Raw genomic sequence first — 18,866 nt, 5'->3', positions numbered from 1 at the left:
AAAAATGCTGCAAAATAGAAATACTACTAATACTAGAAAAATATTATAAAACCTGAAAAATATCAAATTACTTTCAATTAAAAAAAAAAGGAATAGGTGATCGGTTTAGTTCCGCTCGACATATTGCACACCGAGCTGCCTCAGTGTTGTATATAATGGATGAGCATGTGGAACAAAACAGATGACCACAGTCCGGCATTACATACTGTACCACGTTTAGAAGGCAGACATTACAGTTCAGCATGGGTGGCATGGTGTCCTCGTTAAATGGCACTACTTGAATTTTCGATTCCCAGCCTTAAAAAAAATAGCACGAAAATTAGCCAAAAAAAAACATTTGAAATGAACTTACGGTTAACTGGAGCTCTAACTGGTAACTCTTCATCGTTTTCTAGCTGGCCGAACAATCCTAAGATTCCTTCAGGGATGGGTGAACATGGGTTCAGGAGGAGGAGGAGAAGCAGGAAAACCAGGAGGAGGAGAAGCAGGCAAACCAGGAGGAGGAGGTGAATCAGAAAAACCGGGAGAAGGAGATCTCGGGGGTTGTAGTTCTAAGATTTGGGGCGGCGGCGGCAAATTCTGAAGGATTGGGACAAGGGGAGGAGGTGACAATGGACGGACAAGTGGCAAAATGGGAATAGGAACTAATGGAGGTAAAGGCATGCGTGCACGAGGAAGTGGAATGAGCGGAGGAGGTTCCAGAAGAAGAGGACGTTGCTGATGGAGTAAAATAGGAACATTTCTTGGTGGTTGAGCAATAGGAGCTGGCATTAATAAACGATGAAGATGGTCTAGTGAAACGACGACAGCTTCTTCTTCTTCTTCGGTCGGTACTTCCTGGTTCCACTGATGTAGTTGTCCATCTATGCCATCCACAAAATGGACTGCTTGCCTTAGGAAATCTCCCACGGTGAAGCGACCATCCGATAACTTGTCCCAAGCTTGTTTCAGTCGAGCATCAAATACCACATTCTTTCTTGCAATCCTGTAAACATTGGGGTGTTGTTCCAGCTGAGTCAGCTCGATGGAAGCAGTGTTCTGGATATCAATAAGCGTCTCTGAAATATAATTGAATAGAAGGTAACGCTGCTTTCTTAAGTTAAAGAAAAAGTATATTGGTTAATTAATAAAGAAAAAGCACCGTTTTTATATGCTGGACCCGTAAAAGACCTTCATCAGCAGCAATTGAATTTAAATTACACTTTAAGCATATAGTTTTATAATATTTGCTTGAAATATAATTTACTAGATATTAAAGTAAATAGACTATAGCATCGCGCATCGCCTGTAGCCGTTGAATATTAGCGCATTCACCATCCGGTCCAAAAAATTTTATTGACGAAAAACATTTAGTTTAGTTTAATTTAAAAAAATGGGCAATAAAACAATAAAAAAAGTAGATCATGTAAATTGGTGTAGTACAACACTCTCATGAACTTGGTGAAAATTTTAGCTTAGAGTTTTAAATTTGTAGATTACCTATCAAATCCCACACGCCAGGATGTCTACTCAATTTACTGTTCAGTCTTCTGTGGTATGATTCCATCACATTGTTGGTCCTATGTCGTTGCCTGAATACACTGAAATGCTGAGCTGTAACGCGTTCTATCCATTGCCTCCTGATATACTCATTGAGTTCTCTAAATACAGCGCCAAAGTCCAAATCGTCCTTATAATAGAAAAAATGGTCACGAATAAAAAATGCGATTGATAACAAAAAAAAACCTGCAAGGAAACTAATGTCGGTTCAATCATCTCCGCAGGTAGAAGCGCCAAACAATAGTATTTCTTCAATAAGACTCTTCCATTAGGTCGTCCCTCGATCTGCCGTGTAATCCCTAAAGTCCTGGCTTTTCGTAATACCGCCTAAAAAAGTTTTTTTTCATATAAAATCTCATATTATGCATTTTGATTAAAATGCGTGTAAGCACCATTTTAAACTGCTCTTTTATAACATATAATTTAAGTGCATGGTGCTTAAACTTTCCTTAAATATCTACATATACAGGAAAATAAAAATTTGAAAATATTAACAACTTATTTCATATTTTCACCTTTATTGTTGAAGTGCATGTAAATATACATACAAATACACACCTGACAATAATGGAAAAAACAACCATGCAATGAGGCATTGGGAAAGTTGTTCCTCAGTGATTCCACCAAAGCCACCTCATAGTCCGTCACAACGTTAATATTGACAAATTGTGGGAAGTTCTCACGCAGGTAGGCAAAAACAGCATCATACAAGATTTTCGTTCTTCTCTCCATGAAAATATGTGCAACTGGAAAAGCCTGCAAAAGTATATAACTTAAAATTAACTGAATAGTGTATAAACAATAAAAGTTTATAATAGTGATTTTTTCTATCATATTCTAAATATTAATGTTTAGAGGATGGCATAAACTTATTTTTATTTTAGCAAAGAGGGTGAATATTTTTATAAAAGGATAGCTTATAAATAGTAAATATAATACTTCCTAATTATTCAATTAAATTAATTGTCTATGAATTTTTAAATCCTATAGCTGTTATACTTACATGATCCATGCAAGTGGCAAATATGGTCAAGATTTGACAAAAGTTAGGTCTTCTCGGTACTGCCTTGAAGGTTCCATCAATGAATGTGTGTTGGGAGTCAATGAAGTTTCCTATAAATTCTCTATTGCCAAAAACCACCGCAGTAAGTCCATTGGCTTCGACCACACCTGAAAAAAAACGTCCACTGGTACAATCCGTATATCTTGGCCAATTACCTGTTCGAAATATGTCTGCCAGTTCCGTTAAAGTTGCCGGGACATTAGGCCTCGTTGCCTGGCTCCATCTCAACATTGAACGGCGAATCACATTAAATGGAACCTCAACAGCACCATCCACGTTTCTAAATGAAGAATAATTGAAATTAAGCACCTATAGATTTTAATAGATAGAAAAACGAGTTTTGAGTTTTACTCTTTCCTATAAAATTAGTTATAAGAAAATCTTTTTTAAAAGTTAAAATGTACTTTTTAAAATTAAAAAAGCCTTTAGCTGTATGTCTTTTTTTAAAAAGCAAATTGTAAGGGTAACAGTTTTTTTTGTAACAAAAAACTTGTTTAAAAAGTGTTTTATTTAGCTACGAAAAAGTAGTTCTTTAATGGCAGCAAAAAAAGTCTCTATAAAACACTTTTTAAACAGAAATTTATTAGTGTACATTACTGTAGTGTACTGTAGAAGTCCTGTATAATACTGTATTGTCCTGTGGAGTCCTATATAGTCCTGTAGTATATATAATAGCCACTTTACCTTGCGGCAACGCGCTCATAAATATTTTTAAGGGTTCCTCTTTCTCGAACACAGGCCTCCCGTAGCTGAATTCTAAAATCCATTGCTTCAACTCTGTTGTCGTCTCTAGGATGATTATGTTCAACCTTTATAGGAATGAAGACATTTCCCTCTTGTAAGTGGATTTTCCCTGATGCAATACAACCCAATCGTCGGTACTTGCTACAGATTAAATACCTAAAAATTAGATACATATACATATATATTCATACAGCTGAACACTATCCACTAGTCCAATGCGAACTGAATAATCCTTTTCCAATTTATTTATTATTTGTAGTTGCTATTATAGACACAGTTCTACTCCTAGTTTAACATTAATATTTGTCTAACACACAATTTCATAATCGATACCTACCTGATGTTGTGCTTCGTGGATCTTGTTATGTACAAAAACCCATCGTGGTAAATTCCTCCTGATCTCTGATATCTCCTATGGTCCATTATTACCCTGAAATTACACCTATATCTACCAATAAAATAAACATAAACAAGTTGAAAGTACCTAGGCGGTCGAGGTATCCTTGAATCTTGAATATAATGGAGACTTCTAAAGTATTTTGGCACTAAAAGCACTACAAACGCTTAAAAAACAAATGGTAGACAACACTAAACAATAATAATGTAGTTTATTTTCGAAATACCAATTCAATAGTGATTTGCAAAAATCGCAATAATATCGCAAGCCAAGCAAAAAAGCAAAGCTGAAGTTTTGCTTTCAGGGAATCACTCGATGGATATTACAGAAAGCGGGTTTTCAGGGTTGTCAAGACTTAGAAGCATCGGTCTTAGCGCCAATTGAAAACTGCAATTTAAATAGGAAACATATACTAAAAAGAATAATAAGACAGCTATTGAAATTAGTTTTGTTTTTTAATTATTTTTTTTTAACGATTTATCGAATGGTATGACTATTCGATCACCTAAAAAAATTGTATATTACCTGTTAAATAATAGCGCTGGCAACCCCGATAATTCAGTGTCTCGAAAGGTTTTTTCGGTACGTATTCTGGTAAATGATTTCCGATTTGTTGTCTCTCTCGTCTCAACATAATCGAGTATTTCCGAGCGGTGTGTTATGTGTCGAGGTCACCCTGTTCGGGCGCTCGCCGAGTCGCTTCGGGGGAAGCTTCGGGAGTGTGTCGAACGTCCATTGTGTTATTTGCCTGTTTTCCATCGTTAGGGCGAAAACACAGTGAAAGCCGGTTTCCTGCTTACCGGAAACCAGCGCCGATCGGTTCCGAATTTCGGCACTTAGTGCGGACACAGTGCCGACGAGAAAAAAGCAAATAAAAACCAGCCTTTTGTCAGTTCCAGGTTAACCTTCGCGTCAACATGGCATCTAGCTCATCTGACGATGAATTTATTGCGTTAGATAGCCTTGTAACTAAAATAATTACTAGAAAAAAAGTTGGTGTTCACTCTATAAATCGTGAGAGGGTACTTTATGGTGAATATCATCATTTGTTCAAGAAGTTGACAGATGACCCTGACCGCTTTTTTCAGTACACCAGAATGAACCATGAAACCTTCAAATATATTCTAGAAAAAGTTAAACATCTTCTAACTAAAAACTGGTGTAACCTTCACAGTCAGCCCATTTTACCAGAAGAAAGATTAGTCATTACCTTGAGGTAAGTATCTTTATAATATTTACGAGTATATATTTTAAGTAGGTTACTAACAAACAAATCATTTACTATTAACAAAACGTCTAGCAAATAATTACATATGTTGGTTTTGTTTCAACAAAAATAAGACTTAAAATGGTTGATTAAATTTTTATTTCAAAAAGAAGGACAGTGGTGGGGGACATTCGGAAGTACCAGAAACCGTTTCAGGTTGTTCCATGTTTGATAAAATGAGACTTGTACATTCTTCTTCTGCAGTGAAACGATTTCTATCGATGTAATTCAGTGATTGATTGGAAATAGATGAGTTGGAAGTTGAAGGACCAAGGATCGTAGATGGAACAGATTCGAACCTATTTAGCGGGTATGAAAATTGTTCAACTAGCTCTTGAACCCGGCATCGAAAAGCTAATACGCGTGACTCAGGAATTTTTTTCACATGAGGCAGAAGACTTTTAAAAAACAAGAGGTGTTCATCTTCTTTCTCATTTGCTCGCTTAGATTTTGACTCTAGGTATGCTACTTTTTGTTTCTCAATTTCTAATAATGAGTCGTTAAATATTTCTGTTGGGCCTCGTTTCTTTTTAGATGAAAATTGTGGTGTCGAAGATACATCAGTATTCCTTTTTGTTCTCGAAGGTGTTTCAATATTTTCTTGCCTTGTATTTTCTACGATATCATCGCCAGCATTTCGTTGAGGAGGTACAACATCTTCAGTGGAACAAAAGCTGGTCTCGTCTAATTCCATCGATGACTGAATCGACTCTTCTGCTTCAGTTTGACTTTCTGCAAAGCTTTCAGTACGACCACTTACTTGTGGCAAATTTCCTTTCAACTTTCTAGGCATTACCGTATCTTTCAAAAATAAGAGCAGTTTGAAGTATGGCCACTTGGATGTCGGAGTATCATTTGCGGCATCACCTGAACGTGGAGGAGGAAATTTTCCTAATTCTACGGAAAATTGATCCCTGATATACTTCCATTTTTTCCTCAGTTTATTTTCTGAAACAAAATTACATAGTAAAAAAAATTTCAAAATGCACTAAAAAGTATGAAATAAAAATAATTAGTATCAAAAATTTGTAAATATCTTGATTATTCAAAATTCAATAATTTTTTCAAATTTATTGTTTGCTTTCATTATCTTATGATTTTACCATCTCTAAAAATATACTTTCAGGATAATTTTAATTTACACCCCTCACTGACCATTTGTAATCATTCATTCATTTATCAAAACGTCAAAACCACGTTCTAATAAAATATGTTTTTTGCAGGTATCTTGCTACAGGCTCATCTTTCAGAATGCTGTCATTTTCATTCAGGGTTGGAGCTTCTACTGTAGGAAAAATTGTAACAGAAACAGTTGCTGCATTGTGGAAAGTACTGCAACCAGTCCATATGCCTGTGCCCACGAAAGATGATTTTCAAAAGATATCTGAAGATTTTAACAATATTTGGAATTTTCCACATTGCATCGGCAGTATTGATGGAAAACATGTACGCATTCTTTGCCCTAGAAATTCAGGGTCAATGTTTTTTAATTATAAAAAATATTTTTCTGTGGTCCTACAAGGAGTAGCAGATGCAAATTATAAATTTATAGTTATAGATGTCGGTGGATACGGCAAACAAAGTGATGGTGGTACATTTCAATCTTCGGAACTGTATAAGTTGCTATCGAATAAACAACTGGATATTCCAGAACCAGCGTATCTGCCTCAAACTACCTTAAAAGCACCGTTTGTACTAATAGGTGACGAAGCATACCCCTTGCTTCCTTATCTTTTGAAACCATTTGGTGGAAGAGATTTAAATTTTGAGAAAGAGTGCTTTAATAAACGTTTATCTCGTGCAAGGAAAACTATTGAATGTGCCTTTGGTATCGTGAGTGCTAAATGGAGACTACTTTTAAAGTGCATTGAAACTGACATAGCTACTGCAGATCATATAATTAAATGTATATGTATTCTTCACAACACTATAATAGACAGAGAAGGATTTGAACGACATTTGACAGATGTAAGGTTAAATATTCCTGATCACAATAGATGGCAAGTAACAGGACGAGCATTAAATGAAGCCAAAACGATTAGAGATATATTTGTAACATATTTTTCCAACATCACTCTGTCATACGATAAATAATAATCTATTTATTCATATTTTTAGAGAAATAAAAACAATAATATAATAAACGAAATAATAGATATATATTTTCATACGTACCATCCTCTTTCATTTCTTCAGAAATTTCTTTCCAACATTTGTCAACAACATTTCTATTGCTGTGTAATTTACTTTTCTTATCCCATATTGGGCATTTCTTATACACTGATGCTATTAAAATCTCTATATCCATAGCTGTATCTGTCTGCCTGTACGAACAACCGGCTAGAAAGAACTAAATAATCATTCCGGTAAAACCGGTGACGCCGACTACCAGCGCCAACAAGCCTGAGCCTGTCTCTATTGTGTTATTGCTAACTTGAAAGCATTATTTATTATAGAAGCTTATAGGCGCCGATCGGCGCTGGCTGCCGGTAAGCAGGAAATCGGCGTCCACTGTGTTTTTACACTTACGTACTTGTCCGCGCCACTTCTAATTCGCCCCGATTTCGGGAATTTGGCGGTCTGATTGTGTTAAAGAGGGACGAACATACGCAAAAGATTTCTTTGTCTAAAACACAGTGGCGGCACAATTTTATTTGGGGTTTAACTTGTTTGGAATGTGTTTTCCAAACAATCATTTTACTCGAACGGAATATTGATTTATCCTGAATAAATATATTTTACGGGTCGTAACAAAACATTTTTTAAATTATGCGTATTTTTTATTTTTGTTGGTAACGAATTATATAGCAATATTCCGTTACAATATAATACTAATTGTTTTTCAAATTTAGTTTTAAAATTTAATGTCTTTAAATTTAAATGTTGCCTTGTATTATGTTTATGAAATTCATTTGTTCTTGTCAAAGTTATATTAGAACATTTTTCTTTCACTATGATAGAATGCATTTAATTTATTTAAATCTGTAATATTTAATAAACCCTTTGGCTTATATAAATTTATTGTTGATTTTAACAATGGCAATTTATAAATACATTTAATTATTTTGTTTTGAAATTTTTTCAAAGGTTCAATTTTATTTTTAAAAGCAGATCCCCAAATAGAAATTAGATACTGAATTTTAGAATAAACTAGACTAAAATATATATTTTTTAAATGTATGTAGGTACATATTATATTTTAGGTATTTTAAAATGTATAATGGACAAATTTATATCTTGGTTCTTGACAAATTGTTGAGGATAAAATTTATAAAATGTAGAATAGGTGATATTTATGTAGGAAAAGTTTTGATCTTGAACTCTGGTATTTTTTACTATTTTGAAACTGTTTAAATGAAAAAATATCTACAAACTGCATAAATAAAAGCGCAAGAGAGGCTGGAGGATTTGCGTTTAGCTAATTTAGAAAGGAGAAATATGTGGGAAGAAAGTGATCCTTTTTCTATTGAGGAAACTAGATTCAAAGAACTATTTAGAATAAATAAAGATATGGCCCGGTTCTTGTTGAATGGTATTTTGGCTGACCTAGAGAGGGGTAATAACCCTGTAGCAGTGCCCAGTCTTATTAAATTTTTTGGAACCCTTGCTTTTTATGCTACGGGATCCTATCAAAGGGTTTTAGGTCGTAGCCATGACATTTCGTTTCACAGCAAACCATGTCAAAGGCAATTCATGAAATAACGACTGCTCTAGTAAATACATTTGCTGGACAATTCATTAAATTCCCACAAAATCGCCAGGAAAAAAATAATGTTAAGGAAGTTTTTATGGCAAGCAGAGGTTTTCCAGGAGTGATAGGTGCCATTGACTGTACCCATGTGGAGATTATCAGACCCCAAATAGAAGAACACAACTATTTGAACAGGAAAGGATATCACTCTAAAAATATCCAAATTGTAAATATTTTTATCAAATAAAAGCTTTTACTAGGTCATAATATGCATTTCTCATTGCTTTACAGATTTGTGATCATAACTTACGAATATTAAATATAAATGCTCAATATGCTGGGGCTTCACATGATGCCTACATTTGGCGATAGTCAATGGTAAGAGCTGTACTAGAAGCTGAATACTTAAGAGGTAAATAATAAAAAATATTTTCATAAGATGGTATAAAAGCTTAAAATGTATGTGGTATGTGCTTTGCAGGTGACAGAAATTCATGGTTGCTCGGGGATTCAGGGTATCCTCAGGAGCCTTGGCTTATAACTCCTATAGAGAATGCATTGCCTGAGTCTCCTGAAGGCAGATATACACAGGCCCATATACAAACAAGAAACTGCGTGGAGAGATGCATTGGTGTCTTAAAGGGTCGGTTTTTGTGTCTTTCTAAAGTTTTAAGATATTCTCCTGAAATGGTGGGGCAGATTTTTAATGCTTGTGAGATTCTCCATAATCTCTGTGTGGAAGCCAGATTGGGAATTGATTTTGAAGTTCCACAGCCTCAAGAGCCAATTTATGCCATGGTTCCCAATAATGTTGCCGCCAATAATCAAGAAGGGAATAACGCAAGAAGAAATCTCATTAATCTTTACTTTAGAAATTAAGTTTATATCGAGATTTATATAAATATAAAGCAGTATAGAAAGTAAACAATGTTTTTTTTTTATCTTTTTTTGTTAATTAAGAAATATTTTCTAATTGTAAGAATTGAAAAGTAAGAAACTTTATTTATAACAAATAGTTTTTTTTTGTATGGTCACTACATTTGAGGGCTGATACAAGAAAATTCTTAATGACACAAAAGAAATACCAAAAATTAATTTTTAAAGTAATTATAGTAAATAAAATTAAGCATGCCTATATTTCAGAATTGGTTTTTTTTATATATTATTATATAATTCAATTTAAATTCCCCTAAAATTTGAAACTTTGTAATAGGTATAAATAAATATTTTTAAGCTTATCAATTTTTTATTTTTAAAAAATGGCTTTATAGGTTTATGCAATTATTTAAGTATTAAAAAATTTTAATTATTTTATGATAATTTCTCTAAAAGCCATAAATCACTGGGGTGGCATGGGAGGCGAAATTTTCTATAACAGGAAACATTCAATAATACTACAAATTATACTTTATTAGGAACCTTTAACCAAATACGTACATTTAACAGCGCTTTATCACAGCCTAATAAACATACTAAAATTACTTTTATCTTAAGCACAAAATTTGACGTTTCATAACTCAGTTAATTAAATAGACATACCTATAAGTAATTTTAATTCTAACAAATAGGTATAACACAAGAAACTTTAACTCAGTCAACTAAATTTTGATTTAAATTAAAAAAATAAACAAATTCACAAATCAAAAACAGATAATATAAATACATTATATAAATAATAAAATATATACATATAATATATTTTATAATATTCATATTATACAGGGTGTCTCACGACGAATAGACGCGATCGATATTTCGGAAACTAATTTTTCAAAAATTTTGAAAATTTGGCAACATGGCACTGTCGAGGGGGGCTACACAACTAAAATATTTTGACAGTTGTGACATTTCCGGTTATACCGGAAGTAGGTGTCAACTTCGTTATTTTAAATGGAACACCCTGTATATTTTTACTTTTTTGGCTTTTACGTGAAATTCTAAGTATATTTTGTGTATAATGTCCTATACCTAAGTGTAACCGTTTTTGACATATTTTTAATTTCATGTGAAAAACTATGTTTATAAGCCCTAACATAATTACCGATTACTCCCTTTTAGTACCTTTATTTATTGGTTAGTTTTGGTTTTATTTTAGAGGAAGGACCACTTTAAAAGACTATTTTAAAATTTGGTTAAAAAAAAGATACAGGGTGGTCAAAAACTAGCATTAAAAATTAAAATGAAAAAATCATTAAAAGTCAATTTTTTTAAATGGAAACCCCCTATTTTTATAATTTTTTCATAAAGATAATTAAAAATAAGGTTAACTTTGTATAAGGTTATCTAGTCCAAAAATTGATAGTTTCCGAAATATTGGCAGTTTAAATTTGGCCTAATATTAAAAGCCGTATAATAACACGGCTCAAGGATTGTTGATTAGTTGGGCATGACGGTTGTCATAGTAACCGCTAGAAGCGGCAGTAAGATAATGGATTATAACAGAAATGTACACTTTTTAATTAAATTACACTTTTACGAAGAAAACTTAAATAGCAACTAACTTATAAATTTAATGCATATAATCCATTGTCTTACTGCCGCTTCTAGCGGTTACTATGACAACCGTCATGCCCAACTAATCAACAATCCTTGAGCCGTGTTATTATACGGCTTTTAATATTAGGCCAAATTTAAACTGCCAATATTTCGGAAACTATCAATTTTTGGACTAGATAACCTTATACAAAGTTAACCTTATTTTTAATTATCTTTATGAAAAAATTATAAAAATAGGGGGTTTCCATTTAAAAAAATTGACTTTTAATGATTTTTTCATTTTAATTTTTAATGCTAGTTTTTGACCACCCTGTATCTTTTTTTTAGCCAAATTTTAAAATAGTCTTTTAAAGTGGTCCTTCCTCTAAAATAAAACCAAAACTAACCAATAAATAAAAGCTACTAAAAGGGAGTAATCGGTAATTATGTTAGGGCTTATAAACATAGTTTTTCACATGAAATTAAAAATATGTCAAAAACGGTTACACTTAGGTATAGGACATTATACACAAAATATACTTAGAATTTCACGTAAAAGCCAAAAAAGTAAAAATATACAGGATGTTCCATTTAAAATTACGAAGTTGACACCTACTTCCGGTATAACCGGAAACGTCACAACTGTCAAAATATTTTAGTTGTGTAGCCCCCATCGACTGTGCCATGTTGCCAAATTTTCAAAATTTTTGAAAAATTAGTTTCCGAAATATCGATCGCGTCTATTCGTCGTGAGACACCCTGTATATGTATATTAGTGATTCAGTCATTTTTTCTGTAAAATTTCTTTAATATCCCTAAGAGACTCCGCTATTGAACCCATGTTGTTGTCAATATTTTGCAAAGTTTTTAATGCTTCTTCATTTATTGCAAGGAGATTTTTTGACAACCTTTGCAATTCTACATGCCTTATACGTTTTACAGGGTAAGCTGTTGACTCAGTGATTTTCCTTTTTGGTGCGGCTGTAGAAATATTATTCATTGAAGCCAGAGGCAATTTTCCGCAGGCAATTTTTAGTGTAAGGGTGATCCAATGAATGGTCAGCCTCAATTCCACAAATATTTGTTTCCTAAAAATAAGCAAAAATTAAATTATTCTAGAGCATTTTGTAAGATTTATACATAATACATTTAAAATACTTAGTGTAATAATTCAATCAACGATTCACCATAGTACCTTCTCCAAAATACCAAACCACACAACTCTAAAAAACTAAAATATTCCTCTATATTGCACTGTTGTAATATACATACACTTCATTACCAAAGCCAAGTTCCACAATATTTACATCCCCCTCTATAGCTTTGGAGCCCATGAGGGCAAGCAACCTGTTTTCTATTTCTGATAATGGAATATAATTAGCAGCACCACCACCTGTTCTATTAATTTCTAGTTTTATTTTGGCTGCTTTTGCTTTGGTTTTGCACTTCCAATCAGTTAATGCCTAAAACCAAAAGTCATGCATCCGATTTTTATATTATGTATAATAGGTACCGTCAAATGGGGTTAAGTGAATTAAAATAAGTGGTTTTTTTCGTTTTTCTGCCAAAGTATTAAATTAAAAAATATGTAAAAAATATTGTAGATTCTGGTAAACGTCTTAAAAGATTTTGTTAAAACTTGTAAGCATTTAAGCATGGGAAGTCCTCCATTTTTTTTGATAAAGTCTGATTCACTTTACCCTTTGGTTTGGGGTAAAGTGAATCATGTATTAGAAGTGCTGTAAAATTCACTTTAAACATAATGTGGGTAAAATAAATCAACAAAAAATAAAAAAAGAAGATTTAAACGGAAAAAAACACTTAAAAAAAAAACAAATTCTTTATTCTAAAGGTAACAAAAGTAAGATTAAGTAACAAAGTCTTATTCTATAACATATTCTATCACAGAATATTAAGGCTTTATAAAAACAACAAACTTAGGAACTTTTCTTTAAACAAAAATGGCACTCTTGGTAAAAAAAACTTAAGTCTACATACAAAACATAGGAAAATTAACAAAAAAGAAATTACTCCAACTTTTTAAATTCGTCGTTGTCTAAGTTAAAAACAAATTTACCCCTCTTGAAAGACTTTTGACGCAGTTTTCTAATAATTTGGTCTTGGCTTATTAGGCAAAGGTCCTGTATTTCTGGATAAACAAAATACCCCTTTTCCGAGTTTCCCTTTTTTCTCATGGCATTTATAGTAAATTCTTTTTTCTTTGAACAATTCTCGATTTTGCCAACAAACAATCGATCTCGTTTCTCGGTTGGAAACTTTGCAATAATAAACTCCCCAATCCTTGGCTCCATGGATAAGTCTGTGTCGATCATGTAAGTATCATCATTCGATGTCGACGGATTTGGATCAAACTCGTCAAAGTTTTCAACAATATTTTCGAAATCACTTAGGGAAAATTCTTTATCTAACTCTCGATCTAACTCATCATCCAATATTTCCAGGGCTCTTCTTTCGTTTTTTTTCATGTTTTTTTTAGATGATTTTTTTGTGGGTGTTTTATCTATTATCGTCGATAATAAACTTTGACTTGACACACTTTTGCCAGCCTCGATAATAATTTTTTTTCCTCTCTTTGTTGATTGATTCGGGGTAGTTTTTAATTTTTTAGGTGACTGATTATTGTGTTACTCCAGGCCTGATCATTGTTCTCACCATTTTCATCGATGTGTAAATTTCGTGGAATTTTATTTAAAACTTTGTTGGGATCGAGCGGAAAAATTCCACATGCCTTAAAACCAGCAATGGAATTTTCTTTCGACTTTATGCCAACCTTTTCCACACTCTGTCTCAGCAGCCTTGGAAACTCCGTTTTAGGAATGACTCCACGGTGTTTTAGTTTCCATTGTTCCAAGGTGGATCTCCATGCAGCTTTTAAAGGCCTAAAATACGCGACATCGAGCGGTTGAAGCAAATGAGTTGAATTGGGAGGGAGTAAGACAAAATCAATTTCATTATTCTCACATTGCTGTACGACATTAGTGGTAATGTGGCAATTTAAGTTATCGCCTATTAAAACTTTACGCTCAGCAAGCTTTCGAAAATAAGGCATGACAATTGTCTTAAACCAGTCCTCAAATATATCAGAGTCAAACCATCCACTCATGCTTCTGTTATATCTTGCTCCTTCAATTCCTCCCTCTGTCCAACCATCATAGGAATGTTTTGCCTTGTATACCGTATATGGAGGCAGTAATGTTCCATCAGCGGCTATTGCAAACATCACAGTTGTGCTGGTCTTTGAGGAGTCTATTAACCTATGGGCATGCTTTGCACCTCTTTTTGTAATTACTTTAGCCGACCCGGGATCATCCACAAAATTGGTCTCGTCATAATTGATAATATTTTGAGCAGGGACGTCTTTCAACGTGACCTGCAAGTTTTCAAAATATTTTTGAATAACCTCGCGGGTTAATGCACCTCTAACGCGTTTTGTATTTTCAGCCAACTTAACGGTAAGGTCTTTATTTCTGCTCATAAAACTTTTGAACCAGTCCATCCCTGGCATATTTTCTTTAAATCTGGAATCCCTTACTCCTAGTCTATTTAGATATTGTTGCACAATTGCTCTAACATCTGTACTTTTTAATGGGAATCCCCAGTCGGCGCAAATTTTGATTGTCTCCTTTAGTCTTAGCTCTTGCTCACCACTTAGTACAGGCTGTCGACCATATTTTAAAGAATGTTTGCCATGATATCTTCTTTGAATGGTACTGAAAGGTACACCAAATCTTTCAGATGCTTGTCTCATGGACATATCACCTCGTCTAACCGCTGCCACTGCTCGACGAACATATTCTTGATCGTAGTTACATTTTCCCTGCGGCCCCAATTTTTTTTTTTAAATTCTCGGCATGCTAAAAAGACCAAAACTAATAAAAAAATATTTCTTATATAAAAAATTATTGCGACACTTAAATGATTCATTTTACCCATTAAAGTTACCATCTTAGAAAAAAAAAAATGCTAAAATTCAACAAAAAAAAATTTACCAAAAATTAAGCACAAATTTGTTTATTAATGTCTAATAAACACATTAATTACATTCAAGTAAATAAATATTAATATTGATCACTTCCGCAACCAATCGTTTCCAAAGTTTTGTAAAATACAAAAAAATCGTTTAACCGGAACATGTCGTTATGTCAATAATGTCACTATATGGGGCAGGTCTGCGACGGGATCGACTTTTTTGCGGAAATACCCGATTAATTCATTTTACCCACTATGATTCACTTAACCCCGTTTGACGGTACTTAATAATATTAGTACAAAAAAGATAAGCACTACTCATACCTACATCCACATATTATTATTATGTCTAGAAAGGAAATGGGAACTAATGTGGGTATAGGTAAGAAGGTAAGTGGTAAGTACCTATACCTATTTATTAATTTCATATAAAAAACTAAGTAGGTATAATAATGATTATATTACTTTTCTTTACTTTGATAATACTCACCCTTCTCCATTCATCCTTGGTTTTTTCACCAAATCCAAGACTATTTAATTTATGGGCAACATTTTGCCAGAGAGCATGCCCCTTTGTTTTGCCATCAGGGCCATTAAATTTGTTTGTTATTAACATTGGATTTGCCTCACAGAGTTCTAGCAACATCTGCCAATGTTCGGCACGAACCCTCATAATAAGTACTTAATTGATAAATCAATGTTAAACACCAAAAAAACAAAATTCATGAACTTCACAAAGGCAAAAAAATCAGCTGTCAAATAAAACGTAAACAAATGTATTGAAAACCACACGTCCGGACATCTCGCCTTGAAGCGATTAAACGAGTTGCGTTCTGGCGACTATTTTTGCGCATAGAGTGCCGGTCATGTGGAATCGAATCAATCAGTGGAATTCCATACGACACGGAGTCCGGCTGCTGGAAAAAGGGAAATGAATATCTCTGCTAAGGAATACTAAGGTATTTTTACTAAATCTTTAATTTTTTTTTATATCTAAGTGAGGTATTCTATAAATTTTGTTCCTTGTAGGCAAATGGATAAAAAACCTAAAGGTCCATGCATTGGAATGTAATTGTCATTTTGTTAACAAAAATTGAATGAATGGGCCCACTATTTTTCCACATGCAAAGAGGTTAAGCGCGGAGAAACTGAAGACTTTATCAAAAACTCAGGTAGGTCTATACTTCCAATTTATCTTTATTTATTTCGAAGCTTGATTTTTTTCAAGGTTAATACAGAATTGCTTAGTACAAACTTATCTATACCCAGTACAAGTTCATCCACTTCTTTGAAGCATGGTACTTCAAACAGAGAAACTGTCAACGATTTGGTAGAAGGTGAGCCGGTGTCAAATTTCAGTAAGGGACATGATTTCAATTTTGCACCAACAGCAGAGCCTGAAATTCATTTTGCTGCAAAAAGTTGGAGGATGTGAAAAAAAAAGTGCACAAGTTAAAATTAAGTTTTTCATATGAGCATATAAAAATAAAAAAAATAGTCATGACAAAGTTCAGTTTTATGCAGGTTTGACATGCATTAAATATTTTTGTAACATTATTAAGTTAATTAGTTTTATACATTATTTAAATAACAATAGTATAGTTCACATAGAATAGGCAGAAGTTATATGTACTTATATAAATTTTTTTATTAAGATAAGGACAACATGTATTAAAGAATAACACATATCATATAATACAGGTAAGATCTTTATTAAAAATTATGATTGTATGTTATGTAGCATTAGAGCCAAAAAACATTAAGGAGAATAAAGGTCGTTATTGGCAAATCACAATATTATTTTCTCTATTTCCTACATTTTTGGTGAAGAGAATAGGCTCTGCCCTAAGAAGCCAGGTTAAACCAAGAGCAAAAAAGTGTAGGTCTCATGAGTGTAAGTAAAGTAAACCTTTCTGTTAAAAAGGCCATTCAAGATAAAAAAATATGCTAAAAATATTAATGTTACTTCTCTAGCGACATCTAGGGTGGATATGCTAAATCAGACTCATCAATTGATTCACTGTCGTACTGGTGAAAGGCGTTATGGCGTATTCACCAAAGTATGCAGATAATCGCTGTATTCAAAGTAAGTTTGAGTTAATTTTCATTAAGTTCAGTTTCATTTAAGTTTTCAAATTATGCTCCAAATTCAAAATTTCTTTTTTTACCTTAAAGGCCATTTAAAACTTAGTAGAAAAGTTTAATAAGTAGATTTTCCACAAGATAAAGGAAAAAGAGGGTCCCATTTATTAGGGTATTGGGATAAGACAACCGGGTTTTTATGTCGATTCTTTTTATTTTCTATTTTTATTTTAAAAAGCAATTGTAATAAAATTTGAAAAGAATTAACAGGAAAAGGATTAGTATTAAAAGAAACTCCTAACGAATTGAATCGAAGCTATAGAAGCCGAGATATTAGTAAAAATGTGGGAAAAACAAAAGAAAACTGGTTTTTTCCCACGGTACAATTTTTTTTTTAAATGAGTATTGACAAATTTTAATGTTAGCCCTAAACTGGCAATTTTTACTAAAAAAACCCAAGAAAAAAAATTTTTTTTTAGTCAAAGATTAATATAATTAATATGATTAATATAATAATTGTATATTCACGAAAAATTTCGAAAAAATGGTTTTATTTTTTCATAAATAAACTATAACTCTGACAACTTTTTGTTTTTAATAAAAGTTCTTAGGAATATTACGAGGTATCCGCGTGTCAAAACGAATTGACTCTATCTATCACAGAATCGGAGAAAATTCGAAAAAATCACTATACATAAATATCGAATTATCAAGAGCCCTATGAAAAAATTTTGATTTTTTATTTTTCTATCCTGTACCAGTTCAGACTACCCTTAAAAAAGTTTATTACTAATTTTTCTCTAAAATAAACGTATAACCTATTTCTTTGCATTTTTCGATTTTGAAGCAAAATCAGGGACCAAAATGAGCATTTTTTCAAAATAATTTCCGAATTCAAAATATCTTTTTTTTGCTTAAAGATCATTCAAAAACTAGTAAAAAAACTTTATAAAAAATTTTTCCAAGATTGATAAAAGTGACACAAAATAAAAATTAAACATTAGATCCCATAGGAATCTATGTATTGAGATAGGACAAAAGGGTTTTTAGGTAGATTTTTTTGATTCTTCAGTATTATTTTTAAAAGCTTATTGTAATGAAATATAAAAGGAATTGACAGGAGGAGAAAAAGGAATAAAAGATACCATCAACGAATTGAATCTAAGCTATAGCAGCCGATATATTAGTAAAAATGTGGAAAAAAGAAAAGAAAACATGTTTTTTTTCGTAGTACCATTTTTTTTTTCCAAAAATGATTATTGGCAAATTTTAAAGTAAGCCCTAAACTAACAATTTCCAGTAAAAAAACCCAAGAAAAAAAATTTTTTTTTGGTCGAAAATCGAAAGGGTCACGAAAAATTTCGAAAAAATGGTTTTTATTTTTTTATAAATAAACTATAACTCTGACAACTTCTTGTATGAAATAAAAGTTCTTAGGAATATTAAGAGCTATCCATTTGTCTAAACGAATCGGTTCTAGCTATTATAGAATCGGAGAAAATTGGGAAAAACTATTAAACATAAATATCGAATTATCAAGAGCCCTATGGAAAAATTTAAATTTTTTTATTTTTCAATCCTATACTACTTCAAAATACCTTTAAAAAAGATTATTACC

The 18,866-nt window shown here is 32.6% G+C and overlaps 1 protein-coding gene across 3 annotated transcripts in view; it reads right to left on the bottom strand.

Moving 5' to 3' along the window:
- Positions 1 to 520: 520 nt before the first annotated feature.
- The window catches only part of LOC126746707 (uncharacterized), a 100,273-nt gene continuing 81,927 nt past the window's right edge, over positions 521 to 18,866 (bottom strand). The window contains exons 1-9 of one of the 3 annotated variants that reach the window (XM_050455048.1): positions 4,269 to 4,491; positions 3,831 to 4,130; positions 3,684 to 3,776; positions 3,287 to 3,502; positions 2,758 to 2,882; positions 2,543 to 2,709; positions 2,098 to 2,295; positions 1,480 to 1,866; positions 521 to 1,058 (exon numbers count right to left, since the gene is read on the bottom strand). In XM_050455048.1, coding sequence (XP_050311005.1) covers positions 1,606 to 1,866; positions 2,098 to 2,295; positions 2,543 to 2,709; positions 2,758 to 2,882; positions 3,287 to 3,502; positions 3,684 to 3,769 — 1,053 coding nt within the window. In that variant the 5' untranslated portion in view covers positions 3,770 to 3,776; positions 3,831 to 4,130; positions 4,269 to 4,491 and the 3' untranslated portion in view covers positions 521 to 1,058; positions 1,480 to 1,605. Of the gene's footprint in view, positions 1,059 to 1,479; positions 1,867 to 2,097; positions 2,296 to 2,542; positions 2,883 to 3,286; positions 3,503 to 3,683; positions 3,777 to 3,830; positions 4,131 to 4,268; positions 4,492 to 18,866 lie in introns of those variants that run through there. The other 2 variants (XM_050455046.1, XM_050455047.1) reach the window with 2 other exon arrangements.

Source organism: Anthonomus grandis, chromosome 18 (genome assembly GCF_022605725.1).
Source record: "Anthonomus grandis grandis chromosome 18, icAntGran1.3, whole genome shotgun sequence".
Lineage (NCBI taxonomy): Eukaryota > Metazoa > Arthropoda > Insecta > Coleoptera > Curculionidae > Anthonomus > Anthonomus grandis.
This window is presented reverse-complemented; position numbering and strand designations above follow the sequence as displayed.